Source organism: Natator depressus, chromosome 17, assembly GCF_965152275.1.
Source record: "Natator depressus isolate rNatDep1 chromosome 17, rNatDep2.hap1, whole genome shotgun sequence".
Classification (NCBI taxonomy): domain Eukaryota; kingdom Metazoa; phylum Chordata; order Testudines; family Cheloniidae; genus Natator; species Natator depressus.
In genome coordinates, this window is record NC_134250.1 from 4,013,909 (window position 1) to 4,037,431 (window position 23,523).

The 23,523-nt window shown below is 46.2% G+C and overlaps 1 protein-coding gene and 1 long non-coding RNA gene across 4 annotated transcripts in view; both read left to right on the forward strand.

Moving 5' to 3' along the window:
- Positions 1 to 16,406, forward strand: LOC142000367 (uncharacterized). The gene is made up of 3 exons (XR_012642219.1): positions 1 to 4,652; positions 6,000 to 6,289; positions 14,862 to 16,406. It is a non-coding gene; the product is annotated as an uncharacterized LOC142000367 (long non-coding RNA).
- A 1,011-nt stretch (positions 16,407 to 17,417) lies between these two features.
- The window catches only part of AKAP10 (A-kinase anchoring protein 10), a 55,777-nt gene continuing 49,671 nt past the window's right edge, over positions 17,418 to 23,523 (forward strand). For all 3 annotated transcript variants that reach the window (XM_074974294.1, XM_074974296.1, XM_074974297.1), the window contains exon 1: positions 17,418 to 17,663. In XM_074974294.1, the coding sequence (XP_074830395.1) occupies positions 17,642 to 17,663 (22 nt within the window). In that variant the 5' untranslated portion in view covers positions 17,418 to 17,641. The remainder of the gene's footprint in view (positions 17,664 to 23,523) is intronic.

Below are 23,523 nucleotides of genomic sequence, written 5' to 3' on the forward strand. Positions count from 1 at the left end.
ACTTGTGGTACTGAACATGGGGGTCTTGCACATCCAGTGTCTGGGTAACATTGAGGGCCCTGTCCTGCAAGCCTGACTACACCCATGAATCAAGGAAACTAGTGCCAGGCTGAGTAAGGCTTCATTGGACTGGGTCCTGACATTTGGGGCCACGACCTTCAACCTTTAGTTGCACAACTTTGGCATTGTACATAGAAGTAGATCACAATTATAGTTGATTATTTTATCCAAGTAGTGCCTTGTAGGTGGCAGATAGATTTTCTAAACACTTGGGCTTTTTAAAAAGTAATATTAATAGTGTATTGACAGTCTGAAGTGTCTGAGCCTATAACCCCACATGTAATGTTACTCATGTGAGTAGTTCCATTAGCTTACGTGGCATTACGCCTGTAAGTAATGTTACACGTGCATGTAAAGTGCTGGCAGGATCAGGCCCCAACGAACTGTCAGGCTTTATGTATTTTGGTAGATGAAGTTCCTTGTCACTGACAGTAGGGGGCCAGCCAGCCCTGCGGCCATGGGGGGGCGGTGGGGCTGGCCGGCCGCTGGCCTTGCTGGCAAAGCTGTACATATCTTTGTGAAACTTATTCAACACAAGAATGGCCATAGTGCGTCAGACCAAAGATCCATCTAGCCCAGTACTCCCTCTTCCGACAGTAGCCAATGCCAGGTGCTTCAGAGGGGATGAAGAGAACAGTCAATCGGCACGTGATCCACCTCGTCGCCCATTCCCAGCTTCTGGGCAACTGAGGCTGGTCTTATACAGATACAACTACACAGTTTTGTTTCAGGGGACAAGACAAGACGTCACGTTTATTATAATAACACAATTTGATTTAAGACCAATTACTAATATCTAATACCTATGTATATAAATACACACACACAAATATTCTGCAGCTGCTAGATACTTACCAATCCTGAATGTAGCTTGGGTTCGTAGCTTGTGGCAGCTAACTGGCCGGGAAAGCCGGGCACAAGGAAGGGCTGGGTCTCTGTTGGGCGCGCACCGATGCCCTTCCATGTTGGCAGCAGAATGTTTCCCTCCGAAGTCTTCCGTCTCACCCATCCTTTTTGTAGGCTTTAGTTTGAATCCAGAGTCTATAGGTCTTGCTGCGTCACGCTGCCTCTGGGTTCGGGGTGATTGATCACCGGTCAATTGCAGACATGACTTCAGCCTGGGACCTGGCTTTGATGTTTCTTCAGTTGTACTTTTGTTCTTCTCTTTTGAGGGTGGACTCCTCTTCCTTCGCCAGGGCTGTTGTCTGCATCTTCAGCCGTTGATGTTTACACTTTATTTCATCAGGACGGGCTGGGGCTGGAGGTTGATTCCATCATCCATACATACCTCATTCACACATCGAAACTACACTAATCAGATTACAGCAGCGTTTTGCAAAAATGAAGTGAGCATTTTAAAATGGAGTTTGGGAGAAGTTAAAATGGAGTTTGGGTTACAAGATGGACAAGTGTGAGGAACGGCAAACAGAAGTTACAGTGTTGAAGCAGTGCAAGTTTCAGTGATTTAAGCAGCAATTGGATTGAATGTGAAACTCAATTAGCCAGTTATTGGGGTACCTGGTTTTATGAATGAATGTAGTTTCAGACATGCTGCAGTTAAAGTAATGCAAGGAAAAGCATTGTAACAGGGTTTACTCACCACTCTGCACTTCCTCATGGCCAGGCATGGCATGACAGAGTGCTTGTGCGGGAGCAGCCCCTGTCAACAGTCACTCTGGGGCCGTGGGGGTTTCTTTCAGAGAACTCATATCCCTCCAGCCAGGGCACAGTCTGTAGTCCATTCCTTCCAGGGTCAGCTACCCAAACTAAAGTTCAAAACTCTCTTAGCAGAAATAAAAAGCTTCCACCCTCTCCACAGCTCTTCTTCAGCGCGGTCACTTTCAGCCTGCAGCCCCCTCGCTGGGCTCACCTACCCTTGCGAGCCACTTCCTTGGGGCTGGTAGGGGAATCCAGTCCCAACCTCCATTCTGGGTTACTCCCCAGGGCCCTGTACTGCACAGCTAAGTCAAATCCTCTACCCGTAGTGTAGTTCTCCCTGCGCTATTTCCTTCCTCACCTTTCCCTTCTAGGTCTCCCAATCTGCTCACTCAAGACCCTGCAGGCACCTTTTGACTCCCTGCATTCTCGTTCCTCCAGCCCTTCCTCAGCTGGGCCCACTCAGTAGTTAAACCTGGAATCACCTCATTTCTCCCAGGTGGGGCCCATTCTGTAATCAGGGCTGGCTTAGTCCGGGGCTCTCTATTATTATCTCAGAGCTCTGGATGATCTCTGAGTGTTGATCTCTCTCTCTCTCTCTGTATATTCTGGACCCTATCAGCATGGTTCCATCCCAGCCACCCTGCCAGGCCTGCCCCAGGCTGGAACAATGGGTGCTGGGGGTGTGACGCTTCAAGTAGAGCGACCAAAAGCATGCTCTCATTCACGTACTGCGTTTGCAGTTCTGTTTATTTGCTTTCAGTACCCCGCAACGTCTTCCCCTGGGATTTCACCCTGGTGTGGAATAACGATGCCCAACACCCCTGGAAAGTCATGGGAGAATGGGGAGCATAGCCCATGACCCCTGGATGCCAGGGGCGGTTCCACCTGGGAGTACAATTCCTGAACTAGAGCTCATGTTGGATAAATATGTACTTATATACGGTCCCAATAAGGCGGGACTGGATCGTGCAGCCGCCTGGCTGCTGTGGCAAGCAGGCTGGCAATGGCAGGCGGCAAAGAGTCAGTTTGCCACGGAAATAGATTCACTCAAGGACTGATGGGATGAGTTGGAGAAGGAACGGGACATGTGGAAGGCGCAGGCTCTGACTGCTAGCGCCCAGGCATCTTCCCTCTCTGGAGCCGCAGTGCAGGTGGTGGCAGGAGAGGAGGAGCGGGAGTGGGTAGAAGTAGAGAATGCCGCTCTGAGCCAGGCAGTAACCTGCCTGAAGGATCTGGTCCTGGAGGGGTCCGCCCGGGGGGGCTTATTCAGCCCGGGTCGCCGCCGTTCGGGTGAAAGCCCAGAGGGGTGTGGGACCATATGATGATTGGGATGGGGATATCTGGTGTGATCCGGATGCAGACCCCGGACGGCTGGACCCCAGACACCGTGTTGAGGCCGTCCGGAGGGTGGTCTGAAACGATGGGCCTGCGCCCGCAGGGGGCAGGGCAGCCCCTATACCGGACACACTGTGGCAGAGACCGAGTTGACTCCCTCACAAGCAATAGAGTTAGCAAAAACCCTGGATGGCCCCTCATGCTCCAGGTTCAGCTGGTGAGCCCGGGATATGGTGACCCTCTGAACCTCACTGAGACCAGACGGGTGTTAAAAGCCACGTCCGGGTTGGGAGGAGATTTAGCAGGGGCGGCTCGGCAGCCAGCCGGTCATGCTGCACACAATAGCGTCTTTGATACATTGGCGGGGACGGCGCCTGCCGTGGGGCCACGCACGTTGCTGGTAGAGTTTGTCTCGGCAGCTGCTGCGCCTGGGGAAGACCCCGTCCGGTCCGTAGAGAGAATGGTTCTCCTGGCACGTTTGTGTGGCCGGGGTGTGGCTGCCACAGCAGGAGGGCAGGTGCCCCCGACCACAGCTCAAATAGCTCTGCCTCCGGAGGAACAGAGGCTGATTGCTCAGGGTCTCCCAGTCCACACGCAGCAGGCCATCAGGAGATGGAGGCCCGGGGAACCCGCGGCTATGGAAGGTTTATTTTTTGTTTGGTTCTCTAATAATCATTTTGTTGTTAAGTTTTGTGCTTGATAAATTGGTATGGTGAGTTACATGTTCTTGTATTGTTAATTCCACTTTACTGTGGTACTCCTGCAGATCTTATTTGTTGTGTGTACTTAAGGGTTAGGGTTGACTTTTATTCTTTGATAGCTATTGCAGCATCAAACTTGGGCCTCATTTTGTTTGTCAGTGTACCCAATTATTGTCAGGGTGATGGTTTTATTGTAGTCCCAATTATTATAATTGTGATGATTTGCATTCGTGTTTATATTATATCTAGTAATGGTTTTAGTTATATTCACCTGGTTATGACTGTTTGGTTTGTTTGACACAGATCACCTGTGCCCTGCAATGACAACAACTACTGTAATAATCATAGACCAAGGGGTGAAGTGTTGTTGGAGCAGCAGTGATCTGTATGCCTTTGCTCTGCATAACCTGTACGCTCCAAAGGTCTGTTACACTTCCGCCCCCCTTTTGTCTCCTCTCCCTCTTTGAATACCTGTGAAATGGTTTCCCCCTCCCCCTCCCTCCTGGACTGCTTGTGGGATGAAAGGGCTGGTTGAACAGCTGGAAGATCAGAAGAGCTCCCAGGTAGACAAGGTGTCTGGGACACTAATTAGGCAGCAATCACATACCCAGTGCATGGACACTGGCCGACCAACCAGACGCGGCCAAGTCATCTCTAGTCGCAGGCCATGAGGAGCAGGTCTTTAAAAGGGGAAGGGGCCACGTGCTCAGGAGTGCACTCACAAGCTTGTACCTCCCGTGAAGGCCCTTCGCCCGGAGCGCCTGGCCAGTGGTTCGCCGCATTGCATTCCATCGTGCCTCGGGAAGACTGACCTCCATCGCCCCATCCATCGCCGCACTGCGGGACACTTACCTGGAAGGATCCTGACATCTCCAGTGACATGCCTGTCCTGGGAGCGTGAGTATGCGAGTGTGAGTGTGACCCAAGCCCCCTTCTTTTCAGCTTAGCTATCAGTCTATTAAACGCACTGCTTTCTGCCAGACTCTGGTGGGTCATTAGTCCTCCCTAAGCTTACTAGCTGGCTCAATTTCAGGTAACAGACTTAACCAGCAAATTCAGCGGCTGGAGGCATGTTTGAGAGCACAGATGGAGAAGGAACTAAACAACCCAGAAAGGGAGGACCTCCAGCTCACCAGTTGGAGAGTGAAATGATACTTTCAGGGGATAGATGCTTTCCCAAAAGGAAAGGAATACAGCCTGTGTGCCTGGGAGATCATTTGCGTGGAAATACCTAGATGTTTTGTTCTGATTGACAAACTCAACTAGAAGGCTTAGTAACTAAGGTACCGTACAAATCTTTTGCTTGGAGTAAAGGAATTAATATTCCGGTCAATTATATAACTGAACAGAGATAGCAGATATTTTATAACACTGCGTATACAGGGCCTGATCCTTCTTCTACAGGGGCAATGGCCAAATAGAAATTGATTTCCATGGCAGCAGCTTCAGGCTCTTCCCGTCTTTTGCTGGAAATGGAGGTGCAATTACATGGGTTTATTTTTCTGTGTTTCTACTGTTATTGAGGTTTGCGATTCTTCATAATCTCCCACATATCAGGTGCTGTTATGCACTACATCACTGGCAGTCCATGCAACAAAGTACATATATTTGGAATCCTTCGGCACCTCACCAGTACTTTGGTCATCAAATAATGATACTTCCCCTCCACCCCTAAAGTACTCTGACTTCTACATATGTCGTGTGTTTCTATTATGATCATGGTTGCTATTCATTAATCCGTCCTCATGAGGACTATTTCTAGTATTCCAAGGTTTGAGAAGCTTCCTAGAGACTTTTAAAAACAATATGAACATACTAAGTGACTTGCGAGCTTCTGTGCGGAAAAGATATTTTCATTTAATTTATTGAGATCAATTCAATGAAAATTATATTTTTTCCCTTTGTGTTTCAACTATTTCCTATTTCATTTCAACTCTGGATGCTGCAACTACAGAGGTTAAAACAGAAGGAGGCAGTGGAATCCCTCCTCTCTGCTGATCCTTCCCACAGTGACTTCTACCACCCCGTAACGCTTGACGGATAATGCAGTGCATTCACTCTGTCCTCATCCTATACCACAGCTTGAGAAGTTTCCTAGTGACATTTATAACATATGTGAACTGAGCATAAGATTTGTAAGATGATGAGGTGTAGAAAGATATTTTCATGTAATGTATTGACATGAATACAATGGAAACATTTATTTTTCCCTTTGTGTTTCAACCAAATTTCATTTCATTCCAGCTGAGGTGCAGTGACTACAGCAGGAGGAAGGAGGGGCGGGTTCATCTGTCAACTTCCTCGTGGAAGTGGCTGTCGTTCCATCTCCAGACTCAGCAGATTTTATGGTTTCTGCACTGATCAAAAAGATCTCTCTTGAGACACAGAGATCTGCAGCATCTGTCTCAGCTCTGGTCCCATTAGATTCCCTGCCCCTGTCCTTTCAGTGCCAAGTAGTATTTTCGGAACTACTATCCACCGACACAAAACTTGGGAGAGAGGTGGATCCTCACTAGATCTGATGCCACCAGCAGGTTTATTACCTAAATCCAACATTTAAAATGATAGTAATTTTTAGGCATTATTCTTGTTAATTCTGAAAGTTTAATACATTCTGGTGGTTGGTGGCAAGGAGCACACAAGCCTGATTTGGAGGCTCTGGAGGGGTGGCACCAGTTGGTCAGAAAACTGAGGGATAGAATTGCTGACTTGAGTGTACACAAGCCTAATTCATATGGCTTGATTTATTTGTGTGCATGTCGGGCAGTGGGGAGGGGGGTGTCTGTCTGTAAGACTTGTGAATTCTAGTTGATATTATGAAGTTGTTGTCGTCATGAAATTTCCACATACATACACAGAAACCCCTTTCTATGTGTATCCATCCTGTTGGACAGGACCTACAGCAGGTACTCACTAGGCTGAGGACAATGGGAAACATCCTTATGCTAAGTAGGGAAGCAGTTTGGCCAAGGTGGCGTTAAGGAGAATGGGGGTTAGGAGTGGAACGTTACTGAAGGTCGACAAAGAGACAGATGACAAAAACCAAAGGTTCTAAAAGAAATCACTAGGGGAAGACCCACAGGACATTTGGGGAAGAGGATAAACTGGCCAAGGTCAGGTTACCGGAGCTGGGGGGAGAAGGCTCTGTTTGGGTGCCTATAAGTGATACACTGCAACAGAAGGATGTTGGATGACACCAAGTGACCCTGATCCAGGCCCATGGAAGGGCTTGGTGCATTGAGGAAACTGAGGCAGGGAATTGCATGTAGGGTTTACAATTTTTCTTCCAATCTGTGTATTTTCTACGTGATTAAGTAAATAGCACTAGTGTGTTAGAATCCTGTGCAAAGTGTCTGGGTGTTAGAATCTACAACGGGGTGGCCAACCGGAGCCTGAGAAGGAGCCAGAATTTACCAGTATACATTGCGAAAGAGCCACAGTAATACTCAGCAGCCCCCCACATCAGCTCCCCCGCTCCGCTCCCAGCGCCTCCCACCCAGCGGCAGTCCAGCCGATCAGCACCTCCCCCTCCCCCTCCGCATCTCCTGATCAGCTGTTTTGTGGCGTGCAGGAAGCTGTGGAGGGGGCAGGGGAAGAGCGAGGTCACAGTAGGCTCAGGGAATGGCACGGGAAGGGGTGGAGTGGGAGCAGGGCCTGTCGCAGAGCAGTGAGAACCCCCCAGCACATTGGCAAGTTGGCGCCTGTCGCTCCAGCCCCAGAGTCGGTGCCTGTACAAGGAGCCGTATATTAACTTCTGAAGAGCCACCAGTGGCTCCGGAGCCATAGGTTGGCCGTCCCTGAGCTACACTTACTACATGGTCCCTGGAAGAGGTAAACACCTAGGGAGAGAACTTCTGTACTTCTGGGAGAGAACATGCTGAAGCACATTCTGAGCTTCAAGGACGTCCCCGTTGACATCTCGGACAGGCCCTAGCTGTCAGCTGGCAGGATTGAACCCTGGACCTTTGAATCTTAGTGTACAAGCCTTGGCTGGAGGAGCTGAAAGCCACATGCCTCTTAAACCAAGGTTGTGGCAGACTCCTTCATCTCAGATGGTTCAGGTGGCGGCCCTGGCCTTGCGGCCACAGTCAGCACCGGCCCTGGCCTTGTGGCCATGAAAGTCAGTATGTACAGCTTTCATCCGGGTGTCTTCTTCAAGGACCCAGAATATCCACAGCTACATGCTGAAATGGAACCTCAATGATGGGGAATGGCTGAAGAGGGGCCGTGCCCTGGTCTTGGGCTTTCCCACCCTCTGCCACACCTCACGATACCAGACATAGGTAGAAACGTCCTTGCCGATTCCCTCCCAGTGGAATGACTTCCCCAAATGGTCTTTGGTCCTGTTCACCCCAGCATGGCCACTAGGGTGATGGTGGGCTAAGCTCAAGAGCTTTTCCCTCTACTTAGTTGGAACTACCAACTGTCTCTGAGGATGGCAGTCCTCCTTGTGCCCACCAGAAAGGGACTCCTTGTGTAAGAGTCCTCCTTCTACAACAAACCCAGACCTATTAGAAGAGCTGAGAGGTGGTGGGTTGCTCCGGGCCGCCATCCAAGCTCCCTTGAGGCTCTCCTCCACTTCCTGCTCTGCGTGGAACTGCTCCCTTGATGCTGGAGATATTAGTTCCTCGTTGGGTTGTGGACTTGGGCTTGGTCCCCCTGGAAGCGATGCAGGTGACGGGGGTGTCTCCGTTGACTGTGAACTGCTCTCCGCTGGCGCACTAGGTGGTATTTCAGGCTCCGGTTGAGCCCCTTGCGCCGGTTTAGCTGCTGCTGCAGGTTCAGGCTCCGTGGCGCCCCTTGGTGCTGGCTCCCCGGACTCTGGTGGCGTTGTAAGCACGGGCTCTGGTGCTGACTGCTCCGCCCGTTCCGATCCTTGCAGCCATCAGGGGGCCGGCCCGCCACTGGCCTTGTTAGTCTCTAAGGTGCCACAAGTCCTCCTTTTCTTTTTGCGAATGCAGACTAACACGGCTGCTACTCTGAAACAAGTGAGTGAGTTTTCCTAACAACTATGGAACACTGTTACTGTCACCCACTTAATGAACGTAGGTGTAGCATTCAGGCCATGCAGCGTTTTCACCACAATAATATTAAAACTCTGTGTTAACAACAGATATCACACATATCACACATATCAGAACACACATCAGTTCCACATTGGGCCTGTCTTTCTCTTACCAACAATGGATCTTACACTTCCTTGTTTAGCAAAAAGTTCTGTCAGTAGCTGACTCTGGATCATCATGACTTAAATGTAAAGGATTGTTTACATTTCTTACCTGCCTTCAGTTACCAGTGTTGTTTTTTTAACTACCTGGCAACCTAAACTTATGTGTGTCTGGAAAGAGTGATAAATAAACATTCGTCTTTCTCTCCATGTTCCAACTGAGAGAAAAGCTGAAAGGCTGTGCCACCTGGCCTCAGAATTGATGGGCAATGTCAAATATCACGTCAGCGAACTTGTAGCTTCATTTAAGCCCCCAAGCTGCAGTTGGATTCAAGCAGGCAAACGCTTATTTCCATGCTGAATCCCATTGACATCAAGAGCACATGGGTCCAGCTGCACGGATTCAATTATAGGATTGGGGCCATAGCGATTTAAGGGCAGCTTTTTAAAGGGCAATTAGCCACACAGAATGGAATTCTTTTTTAAAGCCCAAGTGGTTTAGAAGCACACATGCTATTGCATTTCAATTGGATTCATGCTCCTAAATCACTTGGGCCCTTGTGAAAATTGGCACCCACCCTCCCAGCTTCTATTGGACATCACTGGGAGATAGTCACTTACCTTCCCTTTGTGCCTGTGAAAATTGCCTCCTTCATGTCAGATAATTTTCTACATAAAGTTGAAAATGCAAGCAGGGTAGAAATCACAAAGTGGTTGGGTTGCAGGGGATGTTGATTTTTCGGAAAATAAAAGCCGGACACACCCGCGTGTCTCTTCTGCAGAGTCATTTTGAATATACCATTTTGTAGAGAACGTTCAAAATCCTAATGATGCTTCTGAAATGCATGGATAGATCAAGCTTTTACTGTCAAACTTTCAGGCCACTCCTGCCCGGTCCCTTCATTTCTGTTACACGTTGCATTGCTTTTCATGAACTACAGGAGAAACTCGGCCTTCACCGTTGGAATTATACCAGGCAAAAGCCACTAGCCACCTACCCGGGTGGCACAGGTTGTTTGAATCTGAATAGTCAGTAAACTGGATCATGGCAAGCAACTGATGTCTTGTTATGCAACAGTGTCCCTGGGGCGGGTTTCAGGTCAGAGCTGCTTTTGGAAATTACTTTCACTTCCATCACTGGCTCAGGGAGAAAGACTTCCCAGGGGCTTCAGTTTGCAGGGATGCCTTGTCCAAAGACCTTCCCCCTCAGCGTGTGGATATAATTATGTGGGTTCACAGGTTAGTGTCTGCTTAACTTAAGCCCTTGGAGAAGAAGCAAGGATTGCTCAGAGGTTCTCCGTGCAAGTTTTTCCTATGCACATGCACAATCACTACTGTGCCCTGCTTCATAAGGCTGGCCCAGACTGCAAAGGTGCTCAAAGATGTTTTGCAAAAAGAAAAGGAGGACTTGTGGCACCTTAGTGACTAACAAATTTATTTGAGCATAAGCTTTCGTGAGCTACAGCTCACTTCATGGGATGCAAGATGTTTTGGTAGTTCTCAATTAAGGTCACTAGCACCCTCTGGTGGTTTGTAGTGAGGTTTCCTGGGTAGCTTCAAATAGGCTTCTTAGGCGTTCAGGAAGGTTCAATTCCCATGATGTGGAGTGACAGAGAAATTATTAGCCCTCTCACTGACAGAGCATCTGAATCAAAATCTGGAAATACATGTGGGTCCCACGTTTGAGTTTAGAATATTTATGATTTTCTTGCATGTGTCTGTATATTTTTCACTGGGCTTTTTTACTGCCTGACGAATCCGTGGACGGGGCCAAAATAACACAACGCCTCTCCTCCTGGCATGCTGGATTGGGGAAATACCCTGGGAACACCATGTCTTGCATTGTTTCTAACACTCTCCCTGCATCATGATAAAAGTCTTTGAAAGAAACATAAACACAGACACCAAGATATTGGCTTTAAACGGAATGTCCCTGTTTGGGGCTTTAATCAGGTACCTACGGCACCAAAATGCACAGTCCTAGAAGCAGCACTATGGTTCTGACGCAAGGGTCCTCAGAAGCTGGGAGGGGTATAGATCATGGATGATATCTTATAAATACAGATTTCAAGGGCAAGCAGTGTCTCGTGTTACCAGTAGACTGCCCAAGGGGTGTCTTTACAGTGGGACAGAACACAGGGGAGGTGGCCAACTGACCTGACCCTCCCTGCCCAGTGCTCTCTGCCCTCCATGCCTGGCTAGGCCCCTGGGACGGACCCACCTCTCCTGGCACCTGGCTCTGTATCTTCCCAAAGAAACATGGGCGGGGGCAGGAATGCAGGGTCACATCTCCCCCACTCCCAATTTCTGCCAGGGTTCACGCCAGAATGTGGCCCGCAGCAGCCTTTTGGCACTGTGCAGGAGGGAAGGGACAGGAACTGCTTCCAGTCACGAGGGGCGGAAGGGGATGACTTGGCCTGTGTCTCTGCAGAGCTCATCTCTTCTCCCACCACTCCTGTGTGGCTGGAAGCAGCTTGTCCCTTCCTGCCCTCACAGTGTCAAAAGGCAGCTAACACCTCCAGGCTGCTGCTGGCCACTGACATAACCCAGCTGCCTCCTGTCCCCTGGCTACAACATGGGCAGGAAGGGGTTAAGCCCTAAGGATGCATTGTGCACCCCGGTCCAGGGAACCTGACTTCAGGGGGTTCAGTGAACCCGGCCAGAGAGGTGGCTCAGCAGGGGAGGGTATCGAGGGGACGGAACAACCCTGTGCTGAGCGGGTGAAGAGGGTGCTAAGCCCCTGCTCGGGGGGCGGTTGTGGAGCCTGTAGGTTTGGGGCGTGGAAAGGCTGGAAATCGCTTCCCTCTGCCCCTGGCATTCCAGAGCATAGCTGAGGGGTGGAGAGGCTTCCCCGTGCCAGCGCTGTGCGGGCCTTTGGCACATGCAGGGCTTGGCTCCTCCTGGCCAGCACCCCGGGCCAGAGGGTCTTGGGCTTTCCCAGGGCACCAGCCCAGCCAGAGGCAGTGGGGGAAGGAAGGAGGCTGCTGGCCAGGCTGTTGGTGAGCTGAGCACTCCGACCAGGGGCTGGTTCTCCAGACTGTGCTGGGAGCGGGACAAGGCCACCACGGGGGATATGGAGGAGCAGCGGGGCTGGAGGGGGGGAAGGGGCAAAGCAGGGAGAGGACAGCGAAAGGGGAAGGACATGAAAGGCCGATGGGTGGGCAGCAGAGGCGACATGTAACAGGCCTCTGCATCATTTTTCTCAACTCAATGAATACAGTTTGTTTTAAAAAACATTTCTCTTCAGTGTCTGAAATGCAAATACAAAGCATTGTGCTAGTGCTTGAAAATGAAACCGACTATAAACAGAAAATGTACGGCTCAGTCCAGTTTCATTGTCCCAAGCTGAGTGAAATGCAAAAAATAAAGCAAGCAGCATGAATGACAAAACACATGTAAGGGTTTTTTTAATGCTTTCTGTTTTAATTAATAGTCTACATTATTAATTACAAAGATAAAGGAAATATTTGGAATATATGATTTTTAAACGGATAGTGTCCCTTTAAAAGTACCTTCCATCTTGATCCTTATACATTTTGTATACTACAGCCCTGATCCTGCAAGCTGATCTATCCAGTTAGACCCTTACGAAGTCCCATTGAATTAATGGGGTTCCACATGAGTTCAGTGGTGATCATATTGCAGGACTGGGGCCCATAGACCAACATCATTCATACAAAACCTTGTGTTTCTGTGTGAGCTGATTTAGGCCCAAGTGTCCTTCCTCTTCACTCATGTGAGTAACCCTATTGAAATCGGCAAAATTACTCTCATGAGTAAGGTCCGCAGGATCTAGTCAGTACCATGCAGTGTTTCAGTATATCAGAATTTACCTGCTCCTGTTTCATTGGCTGACTTATGCAACACGCTGGAAATCAAGACTGATGCTAGAAAAATCTACAAATGGTACTCACTCATTTTTGTTTTTTCTGAACACAATAATTAGACAGAGCAGCTCACTTTGGTTAATTATCTGAGTATGAACTGCCTAGTGATTAATAATTTCTAGTTCCACATGATTAATTATGCCCAAACACTACATCCCATTTAGATCCTATTAAAAATTAAAGTTTATTTATTTATCTAAATATGGAGAGGAGGCAAATTCACCACTCAACTAAGAGCTAAAGAGATTTTTATTTTCCTTTGAATAATGAGGAGATATCTCCCCCCAGCCTCTGTGATATTGGCCAGGGTATGTCCTGAAGTCATATTTCAGCTGATTGCTCGGTTAATTAAACTGTCACGTTCTGCTAAAAGCACCAAAACCTTTTATGCTTCCAAGTTAGAGCTTCAGGGCCCAAGGCTGACTTATTTCCTGTGGAGTATAACTTTTACTCTTCTACAAATTTGCAAAAGAGGAGGGGAAATTTCAATCATAGATATGCAATTCAGGCCAAATACACTCAGGATTTCATTAGTCATTTAGGACCTCCTCTAAAGCCCATCAAAGTCAATGAGAGTCATCCCTTTGGATCTGTCCCTTAGGAAAGAGCTGCTGTTCCCTTTCCTGCTGACATGGGGTGATACCCAAACTTTATCCACCCAAGAGACCACATTAGCAGCCTGGCAGATACCTGAGAGTGGTACCTTGTTTATTTCAGCCACCCACATTTTGCATGGAATGGACCACCTTGATCCAAGTAAATAGCCATAGCAAAGCCTGTTGGACCACCTGGTGGTAAAACTTCCATCATTGCTACCTCCCATGGAGCTGCACCTGTGATGAATTATGGGCCCATTTCATGAGTGTAGTAAAGGTCAGTGAGTCTGTGGCAAGGTCAGCAACAGAACTTGGGTGAAATCGTCACTCCACTGAAGTCAATGGGAGTTTTACCATTGACTTCAGTGGGAAGAGATTTCATCCGAAGAATCTTGATTCCCAGCACCGTTCTTTGACCACACAAATAAAATCAAGGACATTCAAAGAGATGAACATGCTCTCTCATAAACTTCCCTTGTTTTTAAATAGGCACAGTGTGGAAGTATTCATGGTATATAACAAAAAAAATAAAATCCTTGCTGTCTGGAGTCCGATAGGCACAATGAGACAGGATTAGGACCAAAGTGCTGGCTTTAAATCTTTATTATGATTATTTTTATGACAGTATTTATTTCTCACATAGTGTCATAAATCTGCATAATTCTTTATAGAAAAATACAAACAGTGGGTGAAGTCATGACCCCACTGAAGTCAATAAGAGTTTGTCATTGACTTCTGTGGAGCTCAGATTTCACCCCATGTCACTGCTCCCAGAGTGTAGTACAATCCAGAGCCCGATCCTGTAGCTGGATCTGCACAGGCAGACCCTTTGAAACACATGAAGCCCATCGGACATTAAACAGCACAGGGCTCTGACCGTGTGGAGCACTCTGGAGGATTGTGTTAGTTTTCTCTGTATAATTGCCATGTTTAAAAAGACAAGTACTTGCTCATGGAAGGTACTTTGTTTGCCAGGAGCTGTGATTTTAAGGTTTCTTACTGTGGGCCATGTTTTTCTTCCGGATTTGCTCACTATTTGCATATTTTGGCTACTATTAGCCTCTTGTATTGTGTATTGATAATTAATTTAATATGGTATTTATAAAATGGTCCTCTTGGATCAGCCTCTGAGCACAAAAACGTATCAGAGCGCACCACAAAACACGTTAACAATTACAATGTTAAAGGGAAATAATTAGTTGCTAAGGGGTGTTGATCAGGAGCTGCTTCCTACTCTAAAGATGGCTGCATTTCAAAGATGACTGAAGAGATGCTTATGAATCTCTTATGTAATCCACAGATTGGGAGGTTTTAACTAATTAATATTTGTAAAGCAAGTTGAGATTCTTCAATTAAATATTCTATAGCAGGGTAGGTTATTTATTATTAATATTATTTATTATTATTTTATTATATTATTAATATTATTGTTGTTATTCTTATGTATTTTTTACAGAGTTTTCTGATGGGACAAACTTCAGCATCAGCATGATACCAGGACAGTTACATTGCAAAGTGATGACGCTGCATTGGCATATCATAATGCAATGACATCACAGAGTATCACAGCTTCCTCCCATGCATCTTTACAACATGATGATGGTTTTACAGTTCTGGATGCTTTTAATGTCCTACAAGCTGGGCTTCCAAAGTGCAGGTTCTCCCTGACTAAATCAGGATGAGCATGGAAAAAACTGGACAGGTGCATTGTACTGTAAAGGGCCTTAAAAGGAAATCAGTGTCAAGAGCTGTATACTGGAAAGCTCATAGCTAACGCTTGTCCTCGCTTGTTTCTAATGATGAGGTGCGCCGTTAAAGGGACTGAGCCTGTGGTTTATTCCTTGCTCTGGGTTATGCATAGCACTGAATTGGTTTTCTGGCACGCATCACAATTATGAAGTGTGCTTTTTATATAAAGTCTGATTCAGGGGAATCTTTCACCCTGTGGGATCTTGAGGAAGCCAGTTCCTTGCTCTGTGCCTCAGTTTCCCCGTCTGTAGAACTGCAATAAGAATACCAAGCTATCACAAGGGATTGTATTTGTTAATGTTTGTAAAGAGCCTTATACTCTTCTGGGCACTCTTGGAATACAAAATATCATTATTTTATTATTATTCTACTTCCCATTAATTGTGCTTGTCATCCACAGTATATTATATCCTTTCATTTGAGGATTTTTGAACTAATTATAAAAATCTCAAACAGGATTTTTATAATATCTGAGACTGCATGATGCAATTAAACAAATGTTTGTGTTTTTCTAAGGTTCACCCTTCAAACCTCTACTTAAGGATTTTCCCACGTCAAAATGGACGTTTGAGCCTGCAAACTTTATTTGTGTTGCAATATTTATATTGCATTGAATACAAATGTTCTACTTCAGGTCATAAGCCAGCTGAAATAGTAGCCACTGTAGTCAGTGACTACTGACCCTCAAGGTTTGTTATGATGTAAGACCTTGGGCCCCAATCCTGCAAACACATAGATAGTGCTTAACTCTTTGCACTGCAGATAGCCTCATTAGACTAAATAGAAAAGGAGTACTTGTGGCACCTTAGAGACTAACCAATTTATTTGAGCATGAGCTTTCGTTAGCTACAGCTCACTTCATCGGATGGACTAAATGGGACTACTCGTAGTGTGTTAAGCTAAGTACATATGTCTTTGCAGGATGGTGCTTTGCAAGGATGGCGTAGCAATCTTGGTGACAGATATTAGCATCAACTGAATCCAGAAGATACTATTACACTTACATTTGGGGCTTGGCAGAATCTTACCCAGAGGCAGGCTATTCCATAATTGTCCATTATGGGGGCTTTACACTTTCCTCTGAAGCAACTGATACAAGCCACTGTCAGAAAGGTCTGTTGAGCCAGATGGGCAATTGATTTGATCCAGAATGGCGATTTTTATGCTCTCGTGTTGTCTGAAGTAGATTCTATACGTCTCAGGGCAGAGAATTTCATTCTGTTTTCTTAACTGTTTGTAAACAACTTGGTACCTATACAGCTCTTTAGAAATAATCATGGCAATGTTGTGTCATAACTCTAATGTCCTTTGTGGTAGAGAAGAAATAAAATTTGCTTGTCTGAATACAAAGAGGATGCTTTACTGAGACATCTGGAGACAGATGAACGCTTACTAACTGACACAGTCTGTGTGGCCTAATGTCACAAGTGAAAGTATCTCTAAGTTCTGGCTATGACTAGTAGGGTGGGAACTTTTGCTGGCTATACAACACCAGTATGTGGGCGTTTTGAGACAAAATGATGAAGCCACATTGTGCTCTGACAACATTTTGACACAGTATGGAAGCACTGTGAGTGCCACAGTGACGCTGCTTCTGTGTGATTGTGTGTGGCAAGAACAAGGATTTGATCCATTGTGATGTCACGTGGCAGTAGAGTTGCCAACCCTCCAGGATTGTCATGGAGTCTCCAGGATATAAAGATTGATCTTTAATTAAAGATTATATCATGTGATGAAACCTCCAGGAATGTGTCCAACCACAACTGGCAACCCTACGTGGCCGTGATGCTGTGTTGATGTGGTACCATGGCCCGTGTCAGTGGTGTTTTGAGAGCAGGTGATGCTGTTATAATACAGCGTGATGACGTCACATCTCAGCGTGATGACATTGTGACCCAATGGGACATTACATCGTGGCGCCCTCACACAGCAAGATGCTGTTACATCAAAGCCGGATGACATCACACCACAGCCAGGCAAATGCCACATCATAAAGGCGGAGTGAGCCCCACAGGAAAAACTGACATTTTCCTTCCCCGCCCCCAACCTTTAACATGGGGACTAAGCCCCACTTCCCCCGGTCTGGGGCTTCTTGCCCTTATCCAAAATGGCTGCCTGCTGTAGCCTCGGGCATTTTGCCATTATCCAAGATGGCTACCGGCTCTGGGCCCCTTTGCCCTTATCTCAGCGGCCTTCCCGTACTTAGCATGGCGGCCTGACGCCGGGGCCGCCATCTTGGGGGAAGGCAAGAAGCCGCGAGTCTTGCCGCGCCGCTGTTTCCCGTCATGCCTCAGGAGCTCCGCTCGCCTCTCCTCCGTTCGCCCCGGAAGAGGGAGCTCGGCGGTGGCAGTTGTTGACAATATGGCGGCTGCTGGCTGCTCCGTGGGAGGAAGAGGCGGAGGGAGAGGAGCCGGCAGGAGGAGGAAGGAGTCTCATTCATAGGGAGCCCGGCCTGCTGCTCTCCCCGCCCCGCCCCGCGCCGGCACCATGTCCTTCTTCAGGCGGAAAGGTGAGGGGGCCGCCGGGCCATGGGGCTGCGGGCAAGGCGGGGCCGCGGGGAGTGTGGGGGCCGCAGGCCCGAGGAGGGAGAACATGGAAGGGGGAGGCCGGGGGGAGGGAACGTAACATGGGGGTAGGAGGGCTGGGGAGGGGAAGGGACTGGCATGGCGGTGAGGAGGGAACACGGGGGGGAGGGCAGGAGGCCTGAGGAGGGGAAATGGGGGGCAGGAGGCCTGAGGGGGCGGGAACACGGGGGGCAGGAGGCCTGGGGATGTGGGCGGCTGTAGGTGACAGGGAGGGAACTGCTTTTTCTTGGGGGCACGTAGAGAGGCTGAGGTGTGGGACCCAGGCCTTTTTGCCTTGTGGGGTGGTGAGGAGCAGGCAGGACCTTGGACAAGGGATTGTAGGCGCCCCCCCCCCCCAAGCCTGCCAGGGGTCTGCATATTCTTTCCCCTCTGGACACCCTTTTTCTCTCCCCTTCTCTGCTGTCAATAAGTGCTTCCCCTTCCATGTTTCCAGGGGTGTCCAACTTATGATGATGTCTTTGATGAAGACTTCAAAACTATTAAGCATTTTATTGAAGCATGCAGTGCAAGCAATCCTCAAACAAGGGAGTTTAAAAAATAATCGGAAATGACTGAATCTTGCTCCAAATGAGTGGGACCTGTCAGATCTGCTTTCAGTAAATAATCCTGACCCCTTTCCACCCCACCAAAATAAATTTAAAAAAAAAGGCATGGTTTGGGGTGTTATGATGGGTTTAAACTCCTTTGGTTTTATCCTGGCTGCTGCATCTCAGAGTGAGATGTCTGCTGCAGTTTCTCCTTGCCTTGTAACAAGGATCTTGATGTGACCTCAGGAAATCTAAGCATATTTTGAAATAGATCCTGGTTTTAAACCTTGGTGATGCAGCTAGCAGCTTCATTCACTGGGGTGATTCTCAGATTAATTGTAACTAGCAAGGTCAGAGTTTGCATTTTCTTAAGGAAAGCCTGGTTTAACAGCTGTAAAACAGATAACTATTACATGTTGCATACTTGTTTCCTCATTAGGTAGACGAATACAAATAAAATTTTGCATTAACCCATTCCATCTTGTTAAATTTTACCAAATTAAAATAACACTTGCATGGTATAGTAAACCATAGCGTATTAGCTACTTGTATTGTGATAGTATCCTACAGCCCCAAGCACAATGAGCGCCCATTGTGATAAATGCTGGACAAAAGCACAGATGCTACAGTCCTTGCCCCAAAGAGCTTATTACTTATTATACAGAAATTATGTAACATAACTCAAGATATTAATATTTTAAGAATCCTATTTTCCTAATTCCTCTTTTTGTGCAATGAGTACGGGTAATCATTGAGTTAATGGTTTAGATCAGGGGTTCTCAAACTTCATTGCACTGTAACCCCCTTCTGACAACAAAAATTACTACACGACCCCAGGAGGGGGAACCCAAGCCTGAGCCACACCACCCTGGGTGGAAGGGCCAAAGCCCAAGCCCCACCACCCCGGGTGTGGGGGCCAAGGTGGAAGGCCAAGGACTTTAGTCCAAGATTGGCGGGGTGTAACCTCAACCCTTGCTGCCCGGTGCTGAAGCCCTTGGGCTTCGGCCCCAGGCCCCAGCAAGTCTAAACCAGCCCTGGCGACCCCATTAAAACAGGGTCCCGACCTACTTTGTGGTCCCAACCCACAGTTTGAAAACTGCTGGTTTAGATTTTGTTTCTGAATTGGTCTAAAAGCAGTCAGTTGAAACGTAGAGGGTGGTTTTTTGCTTTACATATGGGTGCTAAATTCCTCAGTTCATAATCTGTCTCTAGAGAAGTTACATCACCCAAGAAATGTAACTAAGCCTTTCTGTGCTAAGAAAAATGAGACAAAGAAACTAACCATTATTTTCATTACTTGAAATAAATGACATGCATTCTGGGTTTTACCATTTGAGCTATGCTAAATATTTTAATTCACAAAAGATGAATCCCTTTAAGACAAAGAGTAGAACCTTACTTTTACCTGGAGTAAGTCTGTTTTACTTTCAGTTCAAAATGTACAATCAGAGGTGCTTACATTTTGATTAGGGAAAAATATTTTCAGCATGCTATTAGTGTTTGGGGACAAAAGGCTGATCCTGAAAGCTGTCAAGAACTCTTAACTCCTATGGGAGCTCAGTAGGTACTTCCTAGAATTTCTGGTGTTTAACAGCTTTCTATAACAGGCTATTTTTCAATGTGCAGAGTCTTCCATGTTTAACTATTCTTTCAATTATGGTTGATTAGTCAGTAAATGTGTCCAGTACCTGACACAGAAAATGAGGGTATGAGGATAATAACTGAAAATGGCTAATAGATAGAAGGTAACAATATAACTTAAAATATAAGATTGTAAAGCCAAATATGTTTGACATTTTTCAAGTTGATTTTGTATAGAATTACTACTTCCTTGTTCTTTGAAAATAAAATAATCCTGTTGGTATTAGTGGTCTGAATCATTAGAAAATTAATGTTGTATAACACCTCTAATTTTGACAGACTCGATTTTTTTTTTAAAATGGAAATCACTTCCACATTTAAAGGGTAATGTAGGTGTTTTACTGTGTGTTCGGCAGTCTGTGTAAAAATCAATCTTGTCAACCTGTGATAATACTGTAGTTCAAGTAGTAAAACTATCGTTCCTTCAAGAGCTTCTACAACAATTGGGTGGCTGATACGAGTCTCTTGTAAAGTGTCTTGTTACGGAGAAATGGATCCAAACTGCATTTTTTGTTCTGGGAGAGTGAGAAGATTTTATAAGTTTAGATAGCAGTGTTCATTGGCCAGGCTCATATTTTTCACCTACGACTGGAAGTACTTTACGTGTTGTTATAAGATTTCAAGGCCAAAGTAGCAGCACGAATTCCCTTATGTGTGTGGATTAGTGCAGTAGTCCTGGAAAAACAGTTTTAACCCCCCACTTTTCATGGGAGAAGTTCCAGAGATGCCATGAAGTCCACTACAGACTTTTTATGACAACAGCATTATTACGTGGAAGGTGCTCAGATGCCATAGTGATGGGCAGCAGCGCAAAATCCTAATATAGATCCAGCTACGAACTAATGGTCAATACAAAATGTTCTTCAACTCTGTACACTGAAGTATTATTGTATGCAGTTATTTTTATGTAGGCTCTTGTATGAAATAACCTTCTCCAGAGTAGACAATAAAGGTAATTGTGGAACAGGTACTCTGTCTTGATAAGCTGATATGGAAACAAAGTGAAATCCAGCAAAGACAAGTGCAGAGAGATTCTTATAGGAAGGAATAGTCAAATGTAAAATAGAGGGATACTGGTTTTGATAGTACTATGACTCAAGGGATCTGAGATTATTGGTTGTAGCAGAAGTGGCTGAAACTAAATGTGATAGTGCAACATTATTGCAAACAAAACCCAGTTCTTCTAGGTTGCATTAATAGAAATATATAAATAAGGCTGTGAGTTTGTCACGGAAGTCACAGATTGCGTGACTTTCTGGGACCTCCGTGACTTCAGCAGCTGGTGTGGCTGGCTCGGGGCTCGGGCCCCTGCCCTCCCTCCCCCCCCAGCAACAAGAGTTTTGGTGTGGGAGGGGGCTCAGGGATGGGGTTCGGGCATGGGAGGGGGTGAGGGCTCTGGGTGGTGCTTACCTTGGGAGACTCCCCCAGAAGCGGTGACATGTCCCTCCCTCGGCTCCTAGCTCTGCGTACTGCTTCTGCCCGCAGGTACTGCCCCTAGAGCTCCCGTTGGCTGTGGTTCCTGGCCAATGGGAGCTGTGGAGCTGGCCCTTGGGGTGGGGGCAGCGCGCGGAGCTAGGAGCTGAGGGAGGGACTTGTCGTCACTTCCAGGGAGCTGCAAGGAACCAGTTAAGGAGCCTACCAGCCCTGCCAACCCCCCCTCGCACCAGCAGGGGTCTCCCCCCAGCACAGCCCCGAGCACCCACAGCTTCCCCTGGGCCCTGCCCCAAGCATCCACGGCACCCCTGGACCACCTCCCAAGATTTAGTCACGGATATATAGTACAGGTCATGGGCCGTGAATTTTTGTTTACTGCCTGTGACCTGTCCATGTCTTTTACTAAAAAATACCTGTGACTAAAAATGTAGCCTTACATATAACACAAGGAAGGTTGTTGGTCTGCTCCCATGAGAACTGGTTAGGCCTGAAAGAGCTGCTTTCAGTTTTGGATACTGCATTTTAGGAAAGGTGTAAATTGGAGTTGTTGGAGAAAAGCAACAAATAAAAGGTTTTGAATACCCCCAACATCCTCATTTAAAAACAAAAGTACGCTGTCCAAAATCAGTATAGTTGGAGCAAATTGCTATAGTATTTTTGTAAGGGACTAAATTGGGAAAGATGAAGAGACCTGGGTGTATTTGGTGAAAACTGAGGATGGAGATAACTGTCTATAAATATCTAGAGATCTTATAAATGGGGCAATAATAAACTACATCTTTAGTTGATGAAGATGGGCCATAAGGCAAGGGGCTAGGGAAATTTAGGGTTGAATAGTAGAAGGAAAAAAAGTAACTATAAGATTTGTTAGGCATCTGAACCAGCAGCCAAAGGAGCTTATAGAAGGTTAGGAAATTCTCATTAGTGAGAATATTCAAGGCCAAATTACACACCCGTCTATTAGGGATATCTTAGAAATAATATAAACAGTCCTGCCATGGTGTAAGAAGAATGGTTAACTGATGCACATATAAAATGATACAAGACAGCTTACATTTGCTCATCCTTCTCTGATTTTTCTCACTAAATATATTAAAATTCTTAGACCTTGTATGGCAGGCTGCACCTCAGCCTGACTCTTAGTCCTCTGAAAATGAAGGCTGCCCGTGGAAATTCTCTCAGACCTGTTACCCCTAATGTACATGGCTATTGTTGTTGTTCAGAATTGGCTTCAAGCACATGATGTGATACCACCTAGATTGGCTGCAGCAGGGTGAAAGCAAAATTCTTGTAGTGATATTTTACTCCTTGAAACATAGCCTATATGCATGTACTGTCATTCCTATATCTATAACTATTGCTTTGTAAATTTGTTCTGCTTGTTGCGGACAGTGATCCTAGAATACTGAAGGATCCCATTTCACCACTTAAGTAGAAGGTGACAATTTGAACTATATCATATTACAGGTAGTAAAGTAATAACTAGTTAAAGAGTAACAACTTACCTTTATAGAGAAGTTGGCATGGAAGAACAATTAACAGCCTTTAGCTAAAGCAGTTAGACAATGGAAGACAAGGGAAACTGAGTAATCGCTGTCACTAGAGGTAGCTGAGACTGGACTTCATGGATCAAGTACTGACAGTGTTATAGGGAGAATGAGAGTGATGCTATTCTGATGCAGTGTAACAAATTACATATGTTAAATATTACTGAGCTAGAGGGGATATGTGCTGATTTTCCCAGACAATTTTCATCTGGACAATAATGTTCAATAATCTATGTAAAACCTAGTCATCTTAAATATTTAATGTCTACAGTCATGTATAAATTGAGGGTCTACATAAAAAAAAAAGTGGAAAACAAGAATCCCAAGTTGCTTAATTAAGGTTTGAATTACTCTATTCCAAAATGAGAGTGCTAACCTCTAGTATAAATGTAAAATGCTGAGTTGCCAATTCATGGATCTGCATCATTTATACTTCCCATTCTAATGGCTGTCAGACTGAATGCTGCATTGACTATTGTGCAGAACAGTTATGTAACTGGAGATTGAAATGCTTCTCTAAAATATTTAAATCTGGGGTAAGAGCTTTTTAAAAATGTGCTCACGTTTTGTAATGTAAAGACTTGATTCTAGTAGTTACAATTTGTATAGATTGTACTTGGAAGATTTTCAGGGCC